Source organism: Labeo rohita, chromosome 7 (genome assembly GCF_022985175.1).
Source record: "Labeo rohita strain BAU-BD-2019 chromosome 7, IGBB_LRoh.1.0, whole genome shotgun sequence".
Lineage (NCBI taxonomy): Eukaryota > Metazoa > Chordata > Actinopteri > Cypriniformes > Cyprinidae > Labeo > Labeo rohita.
In genome coordinates, this window is record NC_066875.1 from 6,474,989 (window position 1) to 6,499,090 (window position 24,102).

General features: G+C 35.6%; 1 protein-coding gene across 1 annotated transcript in view; it reads left to right on the top strand.

Moving 5' to 3' along the window:
- Nucleotides 1-24,102, top strand: part of LOC127168516 (trichohyalin) — a 170,632-nt gene that overhangs the window by 115,484 nt on the left and 31,046 nt on the right. Inside the window, exons 16-23 of the mRNA XM_051115454.1 lie at nucleotides 2,547-2,714; nucleotides 11,031-11,252; nucleotides 11,328-11,558; nucleotides 14,235-14,465; nucleotides 21,311-21,433; nucleotides 22,685-22,781; nucleotides 22,852-22,997; nucleotides 23,084-23,330. Coding sequence (XP_050971411.1) covers nucleotides 2,547-2,714; nucleotides 11,031-11,252; nucleotides 11,328-11,558; nucleotides 14,235-14,465; nucleotides 21,311-21,433; nucleotides 22,685-22,781; nucleotides 22,852-22,997; nucleotides 23,084-23,330 — 1,465 coding nt within the window. The remainder of the gene's footprint in view (nucleotides 1-2,546; nucleotides 2,715-11,030; nucleotides 11,253-11,327; nucleotides 11,559-14,234; nucleotides 14,466-21,310; nucleotides 21,434-22,684; nucleotides 22,782-22,851; nucleotides 22,998-23,083; nucleotides 23,331-24,102) is intronic.

Sequence of the window (24,102 nt, forward strand, 5' to 3'; positions counted from 1 at the left end):
GCTCCACATGTCTCTCCCACAGCCGTGCTTCATGCTGAATTCCCTCAGGCCTCTGTGCTTTCCTGCTTTTTCTGCCCATTCCTTTCCTGCTTTGTTGCCCTTATATGCACACTATGGACAAACATATTGAAAAAAAAAACACCTCTTAATTATTGAATTCAGGTGTTTCAGTTAGACCCATTTCCACAAGTGTATAAGATCAAGCATCTAGCCACAGAGTCTGCATTTATAAAATCATCAGTGGAAAAAAGAGGTTGGTCTGAAGATCTTAGGCCCTGTTTACACTTGGTATTAAGATGCATTTTGGTCGATCGGATCACAAATGGACAATGGCGACACATACCTATTTACACCTGGCGTTTTAATTTGTCTCTTCTGTCCAGATTTCCCTCCTGGTGCTGATTACGTCAAGAGGCAGGTAAATAGGTGGATCCTTCTGTCGGCCAAAGTTTTCGCACAGCAGTGTTAAAGGAGAAGTCCACTTCCAGAACAAAAAATTTACAGAATGTACTCACCCCCTTGTCATCCAAGATGTTCATGTCTTTCTTTCTTCAGTTGAAAAGAAATTATGTTTTTTGAGGAAAACATTTCAGGATTTTTCTCCATATAATGGACTGATGTGGTGCCCCGAGTTTGAACTTCCAAAATGCAGTTTAAATGCGGCTTCAAATGATCCCAAATGCAGTTGTAAATGATACCAGCCAAGAAAGAAGGGTCTTATCTAGCGAAACGATCGGTTATTTTCGTTAAAAAATACAATTTAAATACTTCTTAAACTCAAACTCTTGTCTTGTCTTGCTCTGCCTCAACTCTGTGTATTCTAGTTCAAGACAGTTAGGGTATGTCGAAAAACTCCAATCGTATTTTCTCCCTCAACTTCAAAAATCATTTCAAAATCACCCTACATCGCTGCAGAAGTACCAACCTAGTCTTTGCAAAGTGAACATGCAAAGAAGATCAAACACCCTTAACAAAAAAGATAAAACGGCAGTATATCGGTATGTTTAATAATCATCAGTGGCTCGAACATTTTCGGCGCACATTTAATGTTCTTTACGATAAATTGCAGACTCTCTTGAACCATCAATGTTAGGTTAGTAGGCAGCCTTTTGTGGTTGCTTGAATGCATTTGACCACATGAGCGTCTACACCACAAAAGCAAATGCGTTTTCGACTACCTCTGGAAGTGGTCGAAAGTGGACAAGCTCAAAACGTTTCACACCCTGTTTACACCTGTATTTAGTGTTGTCCACTTGTGATCCGATCGACCAATCAAATCCTAATACCAAGTAACATCTAATTTCCATAATGACCAATGCAATCTACCAAGAGAAGAGCAAATTAGTGCCTGCTGTAAGACATGCTTTTTTGGGCGTTAAATAATGCCGCAAATACCAGTAAATTGATGAGCGCAAATCTTAGAAAATCACGTTGCATAATTCATTAAAATACTCTCCTCCCATAAATTTACAGATCGAAAGGGAAGCTCCTACAAATGCATATTCAGTAAGGTGAGTCACCAAAACAACTGTGTCCATGCCTTTTCAGTGCTAATTTCCCACTTTGTGTCTTTAGTAAATTCTGAGAGTAGGTTTTAATGCCAAATGAGGGTTTGCGCTGGTGCAAGCTGATAGTAAATCTGGCCCCAAATCTGTGGAGAGAATCTGTAGTTTCCACTGAGTTAAATTCCATGTATTTCTGCCTAATCTATAAATAAAAATAATTGATATTTATTTATTATTTAATATTTAATGATTTAGATAATAGTAAAAATATTTTGAAGAACTATTTTTTTATTTTAATATAATTTAAAATGACATTTATTCCTGTGATGCTAAATCTACATTTTCAGCTATTTATTATCAGTGTTGAGAACATTGCTGAAATAAAAGAAGTTAATAAATACATAAAGTAATGTTTTCAATGTTGGCAAAGAACCATAGAACAATATTTATAATTCATGTCCAATAATAACTTAGGTCACACTTTAGTTTGGGAACTAAACCACACTACCAACTATTAATTATAAGTTTTGCCTCAATAAACTAATCTGCTGCTTATTGATAGTTAGTAAGGTAGTTGTTAAGTTTAGGTATGAGGTAGGAATGAAAGATCTAAAATATGACCATGCAGGCATTAAAATGTGTTTTATAGGTACTTATAAACAGCCAACATGCTATTAATATGCATGCTAGTTAACAGTGAGAATTGGTCCTTAAAATAAAGTGTTGCCCTAAACTGTTACCATAATTTATAATGATCACCAAATCAGCATTTTAGAATGAATTCTGAAGGATCATGTGACACTGAAGTAAAAATTCAGCTTTGCTATTACAGGAATAAATCACATTTTAAAATGTATTAAAATAGAAAACTTATTTTAAATTGTAATAATATTGTTTTGATAAAATAAATGCAACATTGGTGAGCATAACGGACTCAAAAACATCTTGTCTTAAAAATCTTGTCTATTCCAAACAAAACCATATTGCTTGACCAGTAATGTACAATTAATGCTGTAATTTGTTTGACTGTGACGTGTTTAGCTGGCAGAGCAGCTGCAGCAGATCACGTCTAGGGAAGAGGAGGTTGTGGCCCTGCAGAAGGAGATGAGCAGACTTCAGGAGATTCTGACACAGAAAGAGGAGGTGATGGAGACGAACAAACACAACACTACACAGCTCCAGCGAGAGACAGACTCCCTTTACAAACAGGTAAACACACACACAAGGTACAAACACACTAAAAATCACAAATTGGCCAGTCTGGGTATTGAGACCTGAAAAGGATATGGAGTAAGCATGAGTTTTGTGGTAGTGGTGTGAAGCGCTTGTGTGTGTTTAGCTGAAGGGTGTTTGTGAGGTCTCCGGTGAGCGCACTCGCGTGTAATATTTCCTGTCTGCTGCATCGACAATCCACACATAGGCATGGAATTCCAATTAACTTCCTTTAATTAGGCCCTCCCTTGCTCATGGCACAGTTCCTTCATTTATTTTAATCTTGTTTATGCACCTTGATTGTTTCACAATATAGATTTTTTTAATTAGGGAAGATTGATTAAATTGCATTGATTCTCTGTCCTTATTAAAATGAAACAGCCCCCCCACTCTACTCTCTCCAAACCAGTGTTATTTTTCATAATTAGTGCCTGTGCCTTCAGCTTGGCTTTAGGTGTCTGTGTGTGTGTGTGTGTGGTATGAAAATAAAGTTTATCATATTTTATTACAGTATCTAAAAGACAGTTGTAGTGGCAGCCACTTCATGAGTCAGCAGAAGTTTCATTAACGGTTGTTTGCTATATATAAGTTGCAGTTTCCAACAGAATAGCTCCTGAATACATTTAACAAAACACTGCAATATTTTTTGTTTTGTTTTGTTTTGTTTTTATTTTGTATTGTTTTTAGGGCCTGAGCACCACTGGTGCAATGACCCTATTGTAATTGCTCAGTTTTTTGTTGTTCTTCTCCAAAATCACATTTTTAAGGGCCTAAGCATGCTCGAAAACTCATGAAACTGTGCACAAATGCCAAAAGTGGTGAAAATGTACATATGATATGGGTTTCAGATGTGGGTGTGGCAAAATGGCTCAATAGCGCCACCTATAAAATTTCAATGAAGTGCCCCTCGAGCTTTGTTTTACATACATGTACGAAATTCGGTAGACACGAATAACACACCGATACCCACAAAAAAGTCCCCCCGGTACGAAGTCCAAAACCCAAAATGAAGTCTGTTATTTTGAATTATCTCTGCAAGTTTTGTGCTGTTTGGGCATTTTCAGGCATTGTATCTCTCCTCCTAGAATTTAAAACAGATTAACACCAAATTTGGTCAGTGTAATATAAAGTCCTTTGTGACATTAAATTGCAAAGATCTTGAGTTTTCGTTGAAGGGCGTGTCCGTGGCGGCCTGACAAACTTAGATGTTTTGCCATGATTCAGGCATACAATGGCCGTTTCTCAATACCAAGTACACAAAGTTCTGACTTGCGTCCTTCGTAGTTCGGACTTGGTAGTTTGACTTGGGATTACAAACTCCCGAGGACGGGAGGACGCAAGTCCTGTAATTCCGCAAATGGAAAAGCAGTGTACTTGATAACGTCAGTCAGCTCAGGTTATTCGTTTTCATTTAAACATATTAATAGCTGCAAAAATGTAGTTCAGGGAAAGTACAACATTTCAGTGAAACGAAATATTATATCAAACAGCAATGCCTCTTTTCTGTATCATTTAAACATATTAAGAGCGACAAAAATGTGGTTCATGCAACGTGTACACTCATTACAATAAAACAACATGATATCAAACACCACTGCCTCTTTGTTTTCTTCAAAATATAAACCACAACCCTCTTTTTGTACTCATTTAAAAGAAAAAAAAAACATATTAATATGTGATTTAGGCTGCAATATGTGATTTTAATATGTGCACTGTGTATAATACATCTTTACTCTATGTACTCTATAATGAAACATGACAAGCACAACTCTACCTTTTTTGTTAAATGTCAGTTTTAATGAACAGTATTAACCATTATAAAAGTGTAAGTATAAAGTATAAGAGACTTATGTAATCGGAAATAAAGACAAAAGCAAACAATTCAGTCAAATGCATGCTAAAAAGTCAGCGTTGATTTACGATTGATAAATAAATAATTTATGAAGCATAGCTTTATCCTCAGTCAAAATGATATGGCCTGGAATAAATAATAGATTCACAAGACCAAAAATTCACATCTCCGAAATCGGCGAAACAAATTTTCAAATAGACGCTGTCTTTGTAAATAAACTGCAGATTTGAGTTTTAAACAACTACATTCTCGCCTGAAATACTGTTAAAACTACATTTCATGACACAATAACAGTAAAATTTTTAAAATTATACAGGTTTTCTCCTCCGCCATTAATGCTCTCTGATTAGTGCGAAATGCATTCTGGGATACATGTCTTCCTCAAGTTTGCACAAGTCACTTCTTGATGCATCCTTGATAAAAGGGACAGAGGAACAGTACTTGGGCGACGACTGATGACATTTCACAAGTCCACAAGCACCAAAATTCACGTTGAGTCTCGTCACATTCCCACATTTCCATGCCTAGTCAGTTATAGTCATAGTGCCACCTGCTGGCAGCAGGAAGTTTGGCACATCTACACCGGGCTACAGGAAGTGACGTGTTTTACGCTGTAACAAACTCCTCCTAGAGATTTAATGACATAAACATTATATTTGGTCAGTCTAATCTAAAGGCCTTTGCAATGTTAAATTGTGAAGATCTTGAGTTTTCGTTATAGAGTATGTCCATGGCGGCCTGACAAAGTTTGATGTTTCGACATGTAAAATTAAGTTGTTATAACTCCAGCCATACAATGTCTGATCTGCCCCAAACTTCACACGTTAACAGTTCTGGCCTGAACACGTCTAAAGGCCATTATTCTGTTATAATCATAGCGCCATCTGTTGACGACAGGATACGTCATGCTTTACACTAAGTCAAACCAACCATGTTCAGTCTGCACTAAACTTCATATGTTTGATAAAAGTGCTGGCCTGAAGACATCTACATGCCAATATTCAGTTAGTCATAGCGCCACCAGCTGGCAGCAGGAAGTTTGGCACATCTACACCTGCGCGAGGACTGGAGTTGAGAAACGCTGACCTAGACAATACCCAGAATACCCCAGAAAACACCTAGAATATGCTCAGAAACAGTCAGCACACTTTAACAGCTATGGTACATATCAACAATAACTATAAAGATAACCAATAACTATATTAGCATCCACACTGTGTTTATTATAAGTGGACACTGAATTTGTAAAATTTTGTTGATTTAAATGCTCAACATTTTTTAAGTCAGATGGATTCTGATTGGCTGACAATGTTTTTATTATTCATGCTTCACCTGATAAACACTTGATGCTGATCCGTAGAATTTTTAATCATGAAGCTCAGCTCAGCTCAGCTCTTTTAATTTTGATCGATGACTCCGTTTATCCTATACATAACACTTTCCTGTCTCTGTTCTCCCCCTCAATGTCCCGATCGCTCCCCACCCACCTCTCTCCGCACCCCTCTGCCTGGTATGAAAATGATATTAGAAACTAAATGAGATTTGAAATTGTGTGTTTGACAAGTGACTTGATGACAGGGTTTTATTGCAGGGCCTGATCCATGGAAATTTTATGCTAATAACGCTGCTGGCCAACCGGTCTAGTACAAAATTAATCAGCGGCGGAAAAGAACGAGAGAGCTCCATAAAAAGTGTCTATCCTCCTCTCTCTCTCTGTCTGTCTGAGTCTCATCTGAAATAGCCACAGGCTGTTGTCTGTGTGATGAGTTTGCGACTGAAATAGGGACTTAGAAAATTAGACTGAGCTTAGCACTGATTCGTGCTGTAACGCCGCCGCGCGACACACTGCTGTCAACTCCTTCCAAGGACTCACAAGAGGTGTTCAGTCAATTTTTGTTTATGTTGCTTTGGCCCATATGGCATCTTGGACTTATACTGACACCTAGAGGCGTGGATGCAGTATTTACAGTCAGCCATTGTTGATTTATTCTGTGGGAAAAGGTGTACAAACGAGGAAGTACAGAGATAAAGTCAGTAGAATTACTGATATATAGCTGGTCTTGTGAACATGTCTGCCCAGATTAGAATAAAACATTTTATTATCACTGATACAAATGGAGTCTTCATCTCATTTTCTATATTCGTCAACTTTTTTGAAAGCTTCATTCATTTGTCTCAAAAATTACAACAGTATAGGAATAATGGCTAGGGAATATGAAGTCAGCTACACAGTAATGCAAATATATGTAGTCAAGCACAAAGAATACATTTTATGGGTAATATAATATAATAATATAGTATACTACATTAATTATCATGTTATTAAAAATGTTAATAACAATATATTTTATTATAATTATTGTTTTTATTATTATCATTGTTATTATTATTAGTTACGAAAAGTAGACTCTTTATATAATAATGATAACACATTATTAGTATCATTCTTAATGTTGTATGAATTATTAATAACAAGTAAATATAATAATAATAATAGTTGTTGTTGTTCATGAAAAGTTGGCTCTTTATATATTATTATTATTATTATTGTTATTATTCATGAAAGGTTGACGTCTAATAATAATAATTATAACAACCACATATTATAGTATTATTATTAATGTTGTATGAATTACTAATAACAATTAAATATAATAATAGTAATAATTATTATATAAATGTATAATAATATTATAATATTATTATTATATGTAATTTATTGTACATATTATAAATTATTATTTATTATTATAAATATTATGATATAATAATATTAACATAATTATTCATGAAAAGTAGGTTCTTTATATAACAATCATAATCATAATAATCATGCATTATAACTGTTATTAATGTTGTATGAATTGTTGACTATAATAATTATTATTATTATTCATGAAAGGTAGACTTTATATAATAATAATTAGAACAACAACAACAACACATTATTAGTACTATCATTAATGTTGTATGAATTATTAATAACAAGTAAATATAATAATATTAATAATTATTATAAATATTATTATAAGTTATTTATTATTATTATTATTGTTGTTGTTGTTATTGTTATTAACATGTTAATATTAACATGTTATTCATGACAAGTAGGCTCTTTATGTAACAATAATAATAACAATAATGCATTAGTACTGTATATTATTAATGTTGTATGAATTATTAATAACTGTTGTTGTTAGAATCTACATTTCATTATAAAATAATATAATATAGTAATTATTACTAATAATAGTAATCTTAACAATTATTATTATTATTATTCATGAAAAGTCTTTAAATAATCAAATTAATATTATAATATATTGTTGTTGTTGTTGTTGTTGTTTTGTCAATGTTGTATGAATTATTAATAATACATATAAAAAGTAGACTATTAATATATAAGAAAAGCAACAAGAACAAGAAGAATAGTTTTATACATTATTTATTTATGTATTTATTTATTTATTATGAATAACCTTATATATTTGGAATTTTGTTCAGACTGATTCAGATGTTATAAGCTAAGATAATAATAAATGAGAATCACCTTTTAAACTATAATGTTTTCTTCTATTTTGATTTCTGTTTATGCGTCTGTATCCCATTTCTGTGACTCATTTAAAAAGTCTGCATCTGTGTGCCTTTTTCTGTGCCACAGCTGCAGTGTAAATCAATTTAGTTGGCCAATCAGCCATCCTCAGAGTATCAAATGTCCACATTTTTCTTGTGGCTGTCAAGCCTCGCCTTGCCTTCACCACCTTTTACTAGTTTACACCAACTTAAGGAACATTCATATTCTCTTGTTTCCACTGCTTGCTTACTTCATTTATCCCATTCATCTGTCAGCGGTTTTCCCACGTGCATGTCCGTGTTGCTCCTCCCGGCTCGATTCCAAGGAAACAGAAGCGTAGGTGAATCACTAATGGAGTCATTATCAGGTTCCACTCTTTTAAAACAACACAATTAGCGGTGTAGTCTTAATGATGCTTGCAAGGGAGGTGAGGTGCACTGAGGAGACTCCATCCAGGGCCTTCACCAAACCCAATAAATCACGCAAGTTAACTCACAGAACTAATATACCGCATGTGTGTGCGCACAGTAGTCTGTGTGATTTATTATTTTCACCCTGCGAGACATCTGTTACAGTGCTCCTTATTTTTGTAATGCATCATCAGCCAGGGGAAAAAATAATATTATCCAATCTGGGATCGGCTCTCTCTGGAGTCTAATAATCTAATGTAGAGCTGCTATCAGTGAGGCACCACAGACACGCTTCAGGGAGCAAACAGGCTTCGCTGATTTCTGTCTGAGAATCTCTAGCATTCATTATATATGCCAGCCTGTGACTGCAGATCTAAGTCTGTAAATATAGGGTAATAATAGGATGTTTCTGACTCTAAACTCTGTCTAATTAAGCCGTATTTTAAGTGTACTAATTAAGAGTGCTGTTGTACTGAATATCGGCACGGCTGTGAGTACACAGGTAATTACTGTAGAAATGTGCTTTTATACCAGAAATGAGATGTAAGTTACCAACAACATTTTGCAAGTTTGTATATTTATTTTTTTGCTAATAAAAACAGTTCCAAAAGAAGCCAGAGCATCAAGCTTTGCGTGCCACCCAGTTCCCCCTAGGATTTTGTGCAATTATATTCTGCATTATAGATAGTAGTGTGATAGTGTCATTAAAGCTCTAGAACTGTTGCGGAAATTAAATCAACAGTTGGATCACCTTCACTGTTGCATTTCTATTGCGCAGTTTGGAAGCGAACATGTTGGAAAGATGTGTAGGTTGTGAATTAACAATTTACAAAAATTAAATATTACCCTATCAATTGTTTAAATGGGCCTGCCTCATGTTTTTCTTTTCTTTTAAAACACTTGTATATAAACCTGATGCTGTTGAAATCCCAGTGCTTTACAATGAAAATCTATTTTGCCATAAATTACGATTTCATTAGTTATTTGTCGACATTAGAGATTTTTTTTAGAAGTTATCAGTATGGGTTGATATCGTGTATATATATATTGTATAAACTATATGTCCACTTATATATGTAATTGTGCTGCACTTTGTCCCTCTTTTTACATTCAGATCACCTTGACCATCATCTAGTTAACTTAAAAAGTTAAAAAGTTAAAGTTAAAAAGATTAATAATTTGAAAACCTGTGAAATGTAATCTTTAGAAAATGAATAACCATTTTTAATACTGCACATTATGATGTTGTGATGCCTAAATTGATGTATTTATTTTAGTATGTCTGTATCTTTTATTTTATTTTGTTTTTTAATTGAAATTCTGAGTGATATTTTCTGTTTTCATTTTAATTATGGTTAACATTTTATTATTTTTATGCTTTTTGTTATTTCTATTTTATTTATTTTTTTAAATACACTGCCGTTCAAAAGTTTGGATCAGTAAGATTTTTTATATTTTTTAATATTTTTTAAACAAAGCTGATTTATTTTATTTTATTTTATTTTATTTTATTTTATTTTATTTTATTTTATTTTATTTTATTTTATTTTATTTTATTTTATTTTATTAATATGATTTTGAAGTCCCATTTCCATGGTAATGCAATGTCTGGTTTTAAAATGGCTTTCACAGGATTAATTTTGAGGTTTTAAGCTTTCATATAATTTATAATTGCTGATGATTTCTAAAACGTAATGGGGAAAAAGACAACGAAAAGGACTTTTTGCGACAAAGGTCAGAAGTTATGATGTAGATTTTTGAGGTGCACTCTTGTCATAAATTTAGCTATTACTGTTTCTACATAATTTGTAACAAAAAACAGTGGTAAAATATCTATTTAGGAGTCTTAGACCTTTCCAACGATAAGTCAAACGATAGTTTGTCATGATTAGGTTGGGATTTATTTGTAATATAGTGAAGTAAACTATATTGTGAAAAGTGAAAAAGGTTAATGTTTTATTCCTCAAAGAATCCTGAAAAAATTATCACATTCCGAAAAAAATGTCTAGTACCACAACTGTTTCCAACATTGATAATAAATCAATGGTTTCTGAAAGATCATTTGACACTAAAGACTGGAGTAATGATGCTGAAAATTCAGCTTTGCATCACAGGAATAAATTCTGTTTTAAAGTGTATTAAAATAGAAAACCGCTATTTTAAATTGCAATAATAATACTGTTTTTTCCTGTATTTTTACTCAAATAAACACAGCCTTGATGAGCGGAAAAGTCTTATTGGGAAAAAAAAAACATGAAAAATCTTACTGATCCCAAGCTTTTGAATGGCAGTGTCAAGATTTAGTTAACTATAATAAGGCTATAATGCGCTATTCAGTTGATTTGAACATTTCAACACACTTATTGCATCCAAAATAGCTATCGAAATATGATTGATAGCTTTTTTCTAACTATCAAGCAAACTAGGTGTTGAAACACATTTTGTTTATTACTGTTTTGTTGTTTGTTGTGTGCCAGTGTGAAGTCCAAAAGGAGGAGCTGTGTGATCTGCGTGAGGAGGTGCAGCGCTGGAAGCAGGAGACGCAGGAACAGAAGGAGAGCCGGGTGAAGGAGGTGCAAGCCCTTAAGGAAGAGCTGCAGAGCGCACAAAGCCGTCTACAGCAGCACAGAGATAACCTGGAGAGTCTCTGCCGAGAGCTGGAGACGGCCCACAGACAGCAGAGAGACACTGAGGATGAGGTGAAACCGCTCAGCAGATTCACTTTCACTATATCACAACTTCTGTTTCTAAATATAAGTGTTTGTGTGCGTCAGGCCTCCTGCAGGGCGGCAGCTCTCCGTAGTCAGGATGCAGAGTTGATTGAGCTGAAGGCAGGTCTACTCGAGGCTGAGAAACTGGCCACAGACGCAGAGGCCCGACTGCAACCTCTTAGCGAATCCCTCGAGCTCTGCAAACACAAGTACCAGGCCTGCCTCAGCAAGATCGCACAGCTAGAAAACACACTGCATAGCCGGGAGGAGGACCTGAAAGAGGCCCACAATCAGGTTAGTGCTTAAATTAGTATTAGTTACCTTTAAAAATTAAACCTGCAACTACAGATAAAAAACCAGATCAAATTAAAAGAGCCGTTTATTTTCTAATTTCGGCATCGCTTGTAACGTTCTTGAAAAAGCACTTAGTGATGGGTGAAGCTAAGCTGTTCGAAACTCCGAATCAGTTATACCATTGCGTCGCAAAATGATTCAGTATTTTGAAGCGCTCCAGTCGGATTGTGTATCGTGATCATTAGTTTCAGATCGAGACTTCAAATTGCATATCGTAGATCATTTGATTCAGGTCGCGACTTTGGAGCACGTATTGCAAATCATTTGATTTAGATCGGAATGGGTTCGTGAATTATTTACTAATTATTTATTAATTTACTAGATCGAAACTTCGGAGCAGGTTCTCTCTCTTTTTTTAGAATTTGAACATTTTTCGATAAGTGAGATCTCTGATTGAAATCCTTCAATTTTATTTTACAGTATCTGTACAAACCCTGACTTCTACTCTAAACCAATACCTTCCAGTGTACCAGAAATTTGAAATTAATTTTTCTTTAGAAATTCATATTTTTATTCAGCAATAAAATGATCAAAAGTGGCATTTATATTGTTAAGAAGGAGTCAAATAAATGTGGTACTTATGAACTTTCTATTTATTGAAGATTCTTGAAAAAAACTCAAGTTTCCACAAAAATATTATTAAGCAGTACAACTGTTTTCAATATTAATAATAATACAAAATATTTTTGAGCATCAAAACAGCATATTAGAATGATTTCTGAAGGGTCATGTGACACTGAGTAATGATGCTAAAAAATTAGCTTTGCATCACAGGAATAAATTATATTTAAAAATGTATTCAAATATAAAACTGTTATTTTAAACTGTAATAATATTTTAAAATATCTTCACTTTCTAAAAAATCTTTACTGTATTTTTTTATGAGAGAAATGCAGCTTTGGTCAGCATAAGAGGCTCTTACCAAACCCAGATTTTTGAATGTTAGTGTTCATACAATGAACCAGATTGTTTTACTGTACTGGACTAGAGCATTACTAAAAATACAGGTATTGTATCAATGTCACATTATATATATATAAAAAAGATCATTTTAAAAGAAAAAACCTGTTAACTGGTAAACAGTAAGTTACTGCTGTATATACATTGATCTAACCTTACATTTTATGTAATTTTACAGTAAAATAATGTAAAATATACCACTTTGAAAGTGAAAAAATAACAAATCATTATATAATTGGAGAGAAAAACATAATCTGACGTTCCCAAATTCACATAATATTTGTTAAACAGTGCAACAAATACAAAACAGACTCAGCATACATTTGATTTATAAAAGCGAATTCCCTGAGTTTTTTTTTTTCCCATGTTTACCGAAAAATAAAAATTTAGTGATTAAAGGAGAAGTCCACTTCCAAAACAAAGATTCACATATAGTGTACTCATCCCCTTGTCATTCAAGATGTTCATCTCTTTCTTTCTTCAGTCGTAAGGAAATTATGTTTTTGAGGAAAACATTTCAGCATTTTTCTCCAAATAATGGACTGATATGGTGCCCCGATTTTGAACTTCCAAAGTGCAGTTTAAATGCGGCTTCAAACGTTACCAAAAGCGGTTGTAAACAATCCTATCTGAGAAAGAAGGGTCTTATCTAGCGTAATGATCAGTTATTTTCATTAAAAAAATACAATTTAAATACTTCTTCTCTCAAAAACTCGTCTTGCCTCTCTCTCGCTGAACTCTGTATTCTGGCTCAAGACAGTTAGGGTATGATGCAAAACTCCAATTGTATTTTCTCCCTCAACTTCAAAAATCATTTCAAAATCATCCTACATCGCTGCAGAAGTACCGACCCAGTCTTTGCGAAGTGAACATGCGAATAAGATCAAACACCCTTAACAAAAAAGGTAAAACAGCGATATAGGACGATTTCGAAGTTGAGGGAGAACATGAGATGGGAGTTTTTAGACATACCGTAACTGTCATGACCCGGAACAAAAACAGTCCAGGCAGAGTAAGACAAGACGAGCGTTTGGCATTAAAAAGTATAGAAGTTGTATTATTTTTATTAAAATAACCAATCGTTACGCTAGATAAGACCCTTCTTCCTCGGCTGGGATCGTTTACAACCGCATTTGGGATCATTTGAAGCCGCATTTAAACTGCGTTTTGGAAGTTCAAAATCAGGGCACCATACCAGTCCATTATATGGAGAAAAATGCTGAAATGTTTCCCTCAAAAAACATAATTTCTTTACGACTGAAGAAAGAAAGACATGAACTTGATCTTGGGTGACAAGGGGTGAGTACATTATATGTGAATCTTTGTTTTGGAAGTGGACTTCTCCTTTAATTAGTCACCCTCATAACATTCCAAACTCGTAAAACCTTAATTCATCTTTGGAACCTAAATTAAGGTATTTTCAATGAAATCCGAGAGCTTTCTGACCCTCCATAGACAGTAACGCAACTGACACGTTCAAGGCGCAGAAATGTAGTCAGGACATTGTTAAAATAGTCCAGTGATTCAACTGGCATGAGAGTGAGTAATTAATGACAGAATTGTAATTTTTGGGTGAACTATCCCCTTAAAATACTGAGAGCAGACATCAGTGGTGGTGCTGATATGCTTTTGGCTGTGTGTTGTTTGTCTCCCCAGGTGGCACAGAGGGATGAACAGGTCCTCCGTCTGAGGGCTCAGGTTGCATCTCTGCAGGGGGATCTGCAGGTACACTGCGCCCAGCTGGAGAGTGGAGACGATGCCCTCGCCGCACTGAGCCAGCAGCTCCGAGACACGCTGGGAGAGCTGGAGCACAGCCGTAAACACAGCCAGGAGTGTGAGGTGCTCATCAGCACTCTCAGAGACACCGCTGCTACCCTTCGCCGACAGGTATTCCGACCCGAAACATCACTAAACTAAACTAACATGGATCAAACATCTTGATCATTCCTTTCAAACAAATTGAGTCCTACCTCTACTCTACTCAAAGGGAATTACAGGAATCTGATTAGCTGATTGGTCAGTGATGCACAGGATCTTCAGTGAAAATATCTTATTATCGATATTCTCAAACAAGATGAGTATCATCATCAATATTAAAAAACAAATAAATAAATAAAAGTCTGTATGTTGAAGATGTTGTCATTTATTTTTTGCATTTTTAATAAAAAAAGATAAAAGGAAAGGAAAGGGTATTTACAAATATCATATCATTATCATATCATATCAATATTAATTTTTGTAAAGTTATGTATATATATAACTAATATATATATTAGAATTTTTATATCTTATTTACCTATTTTTAAAGAAAATAAGTGAACATTAAATTTTTTTTTACTAAAAGTATTTTTTTTTTTTTTTACCACACAACAGCATTTATTTGTTATTAGTTCATAAACATCATTGCTATCTTGTCTTGCCATAAAAAAGATTTCGTGACTTTAATTCTTTAAGACCACTAATTTTTTTTTTTTTTCAAATATTAAAAAGCTATAACAATTTTATTAAAATATACTTCTTGATAGTTTCATACTATTTATTTATTTATTCATTTATTCATTTATTTATTTTTATGATATCAGGACGGTTGTATCACCCTGATATTTTGCTTTATATCTCTTACAGAAAAGGTCTATTCTAGTCATTGTATGTATGTATTGCATTTTTAATGTTTTTTTTTTTTTTTGGTGGAAAATAAATTATTAGATGCATCAAAACAATAGCATTTATTTGTTATTATTTCATTAATTTAATTAGATGTTATCTTGTCATAAAATTTTTTTTCATGAATTCTGTAAGACAGAATTAATTTAACAGAAGTTTTTTTCAAATATTAAAAAGCTAAAACACAATTTCGTTAAAATATGCTTTTTGATACTGTAGTTTTATACTATTAATTTCTTATGGTTCATTTATTTATTTTATTTTTTATTTTTTTAATGATATCAGGACAGTTGTATGACACCCTAACATTTTGCTTCATGTCTCCCCAAAAAATATCAAAATCAATTTTAATTTAAAAAAAAAAATTAAAATAAAATGAAAACATTTTCTGGTAACACTTTAGTATAGGGAACAATTCTCCCTAGTATTTATTAGCATGCCTATTATTAATATATTAGCTGTTTATTAGTATTTATAAAGCACCTATTCTGCATGACCATATTCTACATCCCTAATCCTACCCAATACCTGAACTTAACAACTACCTTACTAAATATTAATAAGGAGTATATTGAGGCAAACCTGTAGTTAATGGTTTGTTAATAGTGAGAACTGGACCTTAAAGTAAAGTGTGACCCATTGTACTTATAGAAGAGGTATATTCTAGTCATTGAATATATATGAGTTGCATTTTTAATGTGTTTCTGGGGACAAAATTTAGCAAAATAATAAGCATTGACCCAGGAATATTACTCTAGGGATGTTGATTCAGAAAAGTTGTCCTACTTCTGCAAAACCACTGTATATTCACACCTGTGAACTATTAAATTGAATATGAGAAAATCTGCGGATCTGAACTATGAATGCCCCATAATGCAACAGACTTAGCACGCTCATTTCCTCCCTGGAGTTGAATTCTGCTGGGTTCAGATTGCATATCAAGCCAATTGAAACCTAGTTACCACACATACAGGTGGAAAGTGGCTTGTTAGTGCAGCCTGAGGTGTGAACACAATGGGGAAGGGAATCTACACCATTCTCCAGGTGCAAAAGCCAATCTGAGCTTCAGATACGTTTGAGTGTTCTTACTGGATTGTATCGATCCAGGTCAAAACCCTCACGCTTCTCGCTATGTGAGGAGAGAGCATTTTCAGGTGTTTCATTTCCCACAGTGTCAGCGAGAGAGCTGTGATAGGCTCTCTTGAGGAATTCTGGGAGTTGAAGTTGCTATTGATTTGTAGTTGTTGGGTAAAGATTGCGTGTGTGGCCCTTTCAGACACAGCGACTGGTGTTTAAATGGACCTGAAGTTGTTTTGATTTGCGTGTACATTCACCAGGAGGGCGGCTGGGTGGCGTAAAGTGGAAAAGCCTGCTGGGTCTGCGCTGTCTGGTTGAAATAATGGGCATTGCTCTCAGCGGTGGAGGGACAGGCCTTGTCTACAGCCCAGCGGTGCGGTCACCTCTGTCGGATACTGTGCACACTAGGTGTGAGGACCTTCCTGCTCTACCTTCCTGTGCCTTTTTTTTCCTCCAGCACCTCCGGCTTCTTCTCTCAGATGCCTGCGATGCCCAGCGTCCCATTAGCAATCCCTAAACATCACACTCATACGCGCTATATTGATCCGACTGTTTTCAGTCAGGACCTCAGAACACACACGTCCTTCAGCCGTTCGCCCATGTCTCCTTGCCGTATATGTAATTGCTCCCGCTCACTCACAACCTGCTGGGCTGTTGGCATTGCAGCACGTAACCTTCAACAGGAAAGTGAGGAGGAAAGTTTCCTTTATCTGTGATTGTGATGTAAAACAATCACATCAGTCAATCGCCTCACTGTCTTCATTCTCAGCGGAAGCTGTCGGACGTAATATACTCGTAGACAGACTCCTGTGTAGGACTCTCTGGGATGGTCCTCAGCTGGACCAGGGGCTTTCTAACTGGTTTAGTACAACTACTGTAAGAGTTAGACATGAAGATTTGGTCATTTGTGACCCTGGGCCACAAAACTAGTCATTAGGGTCAGTTTTTTTGAAGTTGATGTATGGTTTGTTAGGATAGGACAATATTTGGCTGAGATGCAACTATTTGAAAATCTGGAATCTGAGGGTGCAAAAAAATCAAAATACTGAGAAAATCACCTTTAAAATTAGCAATGTGCATAATTAAAAATACTAATTATAAAGTAAGTTTTGATATATTTACAGTAGGAAATTTACAAAATATCTTAATGGAGCATGATCTTTACTTAATATCCTAATTATTTTTGCATAAAAAAAAATAATTGATCATTTTGGTTGACAGGTTTTAAGACAAAACCAATCATAAGGGTCTTAAGGGTCTTCTTTTTTTTTTAAAAGTGAGATTGATATATTATCGGAAAGCTGAATGAATAGGTTTTCCATTATTGTTAGAATAGGACAATATTTGGCCGAGATACAACTATTTGAAAATCTGGAATCTGAGGGTGCAAAAAAATCGAAATACTGAGAAAATCACCTTTAAAGTTTTCCAAATGAAATCCTTTGCAATGCACATTACTAATCAAAAATTAAGTTTTGGTGTATTTACGGTAGGAAATTTGGAACATGATCTTTACTTAATATCCTAATGATTTTTGGCTTTAAAAAAGAAAAAATGAAATTTTGACCCATACAATGTATTTTTGGCTATTGCTACAAATATACCTGTGCTATTTAAGACTGGTTTTGTGGTCCAGGCTCATATTTAGTCACTCATGTCAAATCAAACCTGTATGAATTTTAATCTTGTTGAATGTGCAGGTTGCTCTCTCAATAAAATTATTAACTGAGACTAATGCTTTCAAGATTCAATATAAGTGCAAATGCGTCATAAAAGTATCCTAAAAGAAGTCTGTATGATGTTTGAATTAATGTAATAGCTTTTTGTGAGATTTTACTTATTATTCATCGATAATCTTCCACTCCAGTGGCCTGTTATCTGCTCATTGAATCAGCTGGGGAACCAGATCAGTCTAATTTCGAAACATCATTCAGATCGGTTTTGTGTTCTAAATCTAACAGTTCACTGAACTCAAATGAACATTTCATTCATAAATTGGACATTGCTGCTTCTCTCATGCTACTTTTTCTTTTGAAGAACACAAAAGATATTTTGAAGAATGTTGGTAACCAAACAGCTACCTTTGACTTGTTGTATTTCTCAGAATATCTTCTTTTATGGTCCACAGGAAGAAATCATACAGGTTTGAATTACATGGGAGTGAGTAAATGGTTACAGTTTTTTCATTTTTTGGATGAACTATCGCTTTAAGCAATCCGTTGGTTTTGCATTTTGTTGTGGTTGACTTTATTTATTTATTTATTTATTTATTTATTTATTTATATGTCCTTTTATTTATTTTTTTTTTTTTTTAGTATTTTAATCACCTTAAAATTACCTTAAGATTTTTTATTGTAATTAGATGTCTGTATTTTAAGTCTATTTCTTGTTTGTATTATGTCTTTATAAGGTACTATAAATTGCTAGTATTTGTGCTATATAACCTTCCTTCTTTTCCATAGCTCGTTGTTTTATGTTTTTCTCAGACCAACAGCAACAGACAGTGTTACATAATGAAATATTATCTTCATTAAGCCCGAGCCCATTTGGAACTGTTTTATATTCAGCCTTCAGTTCTGACAGCATTGTGCTGGACTGATTTATCTTTCTCAGAAGGAAAAACTTAACAGGCATTAGGGCCTGTTATCAGACCTTACTGACTGAAGAGAGAAAAATAGAGACCAGATTGAAACTAAGCTGTTTTTATTTGCTGTTTTACAGTTCAGAATAATGACTACCAGCTCTTTCTCTTCAGATTACTGCTTATTTCCCTATTTTATAACTATTTTTAAGGGGTATTTCAACCCCAAGGGCACATAATAAACTGCATCATCCTGGCTTATGAATATTAATTAGGTGATAGATCATTTGTCACCTAATTAATATTCAATAGTCTTAACTAAAAGGCAGGTAAGTGGGTACTAGTGGGTTTTGAGATTAATCAAGATATATTTTTAGTATACGTGTTCCCTAGGAACGAAACACATGTCCATGGTTTTTCTAGCGCCTGTGTAATTACAAGAAGACAATAGGGATGTCAAACGATTAATTGCGATTACAAAATAAAAGTTTACGTTTGCCTAATAAATGTGTGTGCACTGTGTGTAAGTATTATGTATATATAAATACGCACACATTTGTGTATATATTTAAGAGAAATATCAGGGTTCCCACGCGTCCTGGAAAAACTGGAAAATGGATGACTAATTTTCCAGTCCTGGAAAACACATGGAAAATGAGAGAAAATGGAAAATGTCCTGGAAAATCTTTAGTTGTCCTGGAAAATTATTATTAAAAGAAGGAACTGTGTTGTCCTTTAGTCAAGCCCGAAACAAATAATGCTCGTAGTAGAAAATGGTTAAACTGCCATAAATCGTAACTGACCAGTTTCTGCTTCAAACGCGCAATTAGCAGTCAGCTCTTTTGTTTTATTTCAGCCGATCTCTGTTCTGGACTTACACACAAACTGTATTGCAAGCATTTTCCAAAATGTAATTTGTGTGGAAATATTACGAAGCCTGTAAACAGGACTAAGGCCAGAGATGCTGAAGATGAAGGCAAAACGGAGAAAATACTGGCAGAGCGAGCTCTCTGTTCACAATGCACAAAATATTTATTTAAATAAAATGTAACTGGGGGGGGTGTTTATAGTATATTAATGCATCTCTGAGGGGAACTCAGATGGTATTTTCTTTTTATCTTGCCACTGTATTATCCATATTAAAGTAGTATTTCTAGGCGCAGTGCTGCTTTGTTTACAGCGATAACCAGGGAAACGCTGTATTGCTGCTGTTCCATAAGCACCACCTGCTGTCAGAGAGTAAATTTTTGCTCTCAATCAACTAGTGTGCTGTTTTTGTTTACTGCAGATATTTTTTTTATGTAGCATAATTTCACCAAAAAAAAAAATGAGATCAGAAACTAATCATGTATGTAGAATCTTTCTATGGATCGTAGGGCTGGACAATATGGGCAAAATTTATGTCACATTATATTGATTCATTTCGGTCGATACGATATAATTCAAAATTCTATATTTGTCAACAGTCAACTATATGAAATGTAAGATGACGTACAGGTCTGGATTAAGCATGCGTAAATTAGCTTTTAAAAACGTAACAATACCAGCAGCTGCTTTCAAACACTTCCGTGAATATTTATATCACTTTCTATGAACTGTGATATGCAATGGCCAATCAGAGGTGTTTAAGTTGGTCAGAATACACTCATTTTTCACTTGATCCTTTTAAAGCAACACTCAATAGAAAATATTTGAAGGACACATGCCAATATTTTAAAATATTATCTTTAATATTATTGTTAGCATAAATAATGAACTGCTTTATTTTATTTTTATTTTCAAATAGGTAAATAAAATAATTTAATACTTTTATAATTTAATAATTTAATTTATTACAGTATATTTTGTTTATTTTGCTATGGGACTGAAATTGGTTCTGAAAATAATTTGTTGTAGCATGTAATTAAGAGCTCATGTTAAAGAGCTTATTTTATAGTTAAGTCATGGCCATAAACTGTACGTTTTTAAAGACTTCTCGAGAGGGGAATATGTTACTTTAGGGCGTTCTCCTTGTCTTTTATTCCCGCCATAATTAAAATAAAAATGTCCTGGAAAATGATCACAGAAAAAGAGTGGGAATCCTGAATATGTTATTTATGTACAAAATATTTATATATATATTTATATATATAATTATAAATTGTGTACACATTTTAATAAATGCATATACTTATATATATTTCTTAAATATGTACATAATTGTGTTGGTATTTATATATACATAATAATAACAGTACACACACATATTTGGCAAACTCAGACTTTTATTTTGTATGCGATTAATCACGATTAATCGTTTGACTGCAATTTTCATATTTTTTGCCTCCAAGTTTGATTGTGTAAATAGCCTGTTGCTGTCATATGGATTTCCAACATCATTGTCAATCTAAAAACCTTGTGTGTTTTCTAGGCTGAAGAGCAAGAAGAGATGGTAGTGAAGACACAGGCTGATTTTTCCATCTACCGCGCCACTCACATTCATGCCAACTCAGACTACGAATCCCAGCTGTCCCGCGTCCAGGAACTAGAGCACGTGAGTGAAGGGCTATCAGTGTTTGTCTTTGTAGTTGAGAGAAACACCACATGCTACTCTCACATCTGTATGGATCCATCACCGTAATCTCTGCCTGTTACAAAAATGGGCTTTAAATGGACCCACCTGCTCTCCGTGTCATACGTTACTGTATGCATTGACACCGTGCAACTCGGGGACTATTTATCAGTCATGAGCGGAGGCTTTGATTGAATCCGGAGAGGCTCCGTGCAAGTTCATGGGCACCTTTGTGACTAATTGTTTGTTATGTCAGCGTGGCAGCGAGCCATCCAGCTTTAATGGAGTGTAGTGGAGCGATCCATCAGGCTGTCGGAGAGCTCGCACGTCAGCCGAAGTGTCAGCGTTTCGTCGCGCTCTACGCAAACGGCGGCGTGATTTAGTGCCCTCCTCGCGCCACTGCCCACCCGCTCCCCCTTCCCAGATTGATTACCCTTCTGTCCCGCTGACAGTGCCCGCCATCTTCTGGCAACCTTTTAGCAGAGTTTTATAGATGATTCGAGCACCTCGTTTGGCTATTTATACATCTGTAAGTGCCCATGAAATATAGATTTGTCTTGACACATGTTGGCGTTGGAGCGGCGAGTCCCAGCGCCTCGTGACACCTCGTTATTTTAATGGTGCCAAACGAAGGGCCCCCAACCTTGTCCGTGTTTGCTGATTATGCCTCTACTATATTAGTTTCACAATCAGATCCCGCTAAAACCTGTCCCGCTTGCATGCGGCAGACAGACACGCGGCGTCGAGAGCACGGGTACGTGTTACCCCCGCCGTGACATGCCGGTTCACCTGTCAGAGCCGTGACGTGCGAGTGCAACCCGGTTCCCGGGGTAATTAAGAGATGGCACCCACACGTAAAGCATCCCAGAGACTTAATTGAATGGTTAGCGCGTCAAAAGCGCTGACTGCCAGATTGGAGGCGACACCTGTCAGGGACAAACCGGGTGCTTGCCTTGTGTCGAAACCTCAGCAGGCGTATGCCGCATTGGGGATGCTAAATGAAGGCCAGACGGAAGAGGAATGGAGTCGAAGAGGTGAGCGGAAGCAGCGGGCGTAGCGATAGCCTTAGGGATGGAGTCAGCTCGGGAAAGAGGGGGAATTCTTATCCGCCTTAGGTCGGCCCCTCCAGCGCCCCGGGCATCAACACAACTCCCCCAAGGCACAGTCACAGAAGTTTGACAGCTGTGTGACGACTTTGCATGTTAGTGGAGGTGTGTGTGTGTTTGTCCTTAGGCGCTGTTCCAGTCGCTGGAGCGCTGCGGTCAGAGCGCCCAGGAGCTGCGGGTCTGCCAGCTGGAGTTGGTGCGGCACCGAGATGCCAGTACGGCAGGTGAGTCAACTCCCAGCTCACTTTCTCACTCGATTCTCACACTGATTCCAATCAGCTGGGTGTTGTGCAGAGGTGCAGCGGCTGCAGGAGCAGGTGAGGAAGCTCCAGGCGGGTGCAGTGGATGAGGGCCAGAGACGGGCACAAGTTGAATCTCTGGAACATAAGGTAGCCAATCTGGAAGGAGAGCTACAGGCAACTCAAAGGCAGTGTGAACAGGTAAACAAGTACACACACATATACACACTGTATGTACAGATCAGGTACGTTTTGCCTGTGGCGGATTCTCAGTCGCCCTCTCTCAGGCTATCCAGAAGAGAGACGCCCTACTGAGACAGTCCGAGGCTGATCTTCTGCAGGCGCGGGAGAAGATCCGAAGCAAGGCTGCAGAGGCAGAGAGACAGGCCGTCTCTGCTCGAGGGCTGGAAGCTGATCTGCAGAGAGCCAAGAAAGAGAAAAGGCAGAGGGAGAAAGAGTGCGCCTCACTCAAAACACAGATGCTACAGCTAAGAGAACAACTGAAGGAGGCTCACGCCACCTGCAGAGACACGGGTAACACCGAGCAGAACACCTGTAGAACTTTCATGGTACATTGTAATGATGATAATAATAGTAAATGCCCTGAAGAAAGGAGAAACACCTATTTGGAGACCTAAGCCAAACTCTGTGCTGGGTAGATTGCTTACAAAATGTAGTCAGTTAATGAAATGTAGTTATCAATGTAATCTATGACATTAGATATTTTGGTTAATATAATCTGACTACTTTTTGATTACTTTTTATCTAACTTGTTTTATCACATTCATTTGAATAGGATAATACCATATTGTTATTACCATATAGTACCATATTGATATTAAATTACAAAGACAAAGAAAATATATCAACTTTTTTGTTATCAACAACATGAAGTGCATTAAGCATTTTGTCAGGTTTTCCCAAACAGGGCTTCTTGAAAGTACTGTAGAAGTTGATGGAAAGCTAAAAAATTAATTAAATCATAAAAATATAAAATTAAAATAAATTAATTTCAATAAAATACACACAAGACAGGATTAAATATTTTATTTGTTTACCTGCATGTTACAGTATGTGACCGTTAAAGGTCAAAGTTCAAATTCACAGATAGTTTACTCACCCCCTTTTTTAAATCTAGCTTCAAAAGGCTTGAAACGATCCCAGCCAAGGAAGAAGGGTCTTACCTAGCGAAACGGTTATTTTCTAAAAAAAACAAACAAAAAAAATATATTACAATTTATATACTTTTTAACCTCATATGCTCGTTTTGTCTAGCTCTGCATGTACTCCGGTTCAAGACACAGTT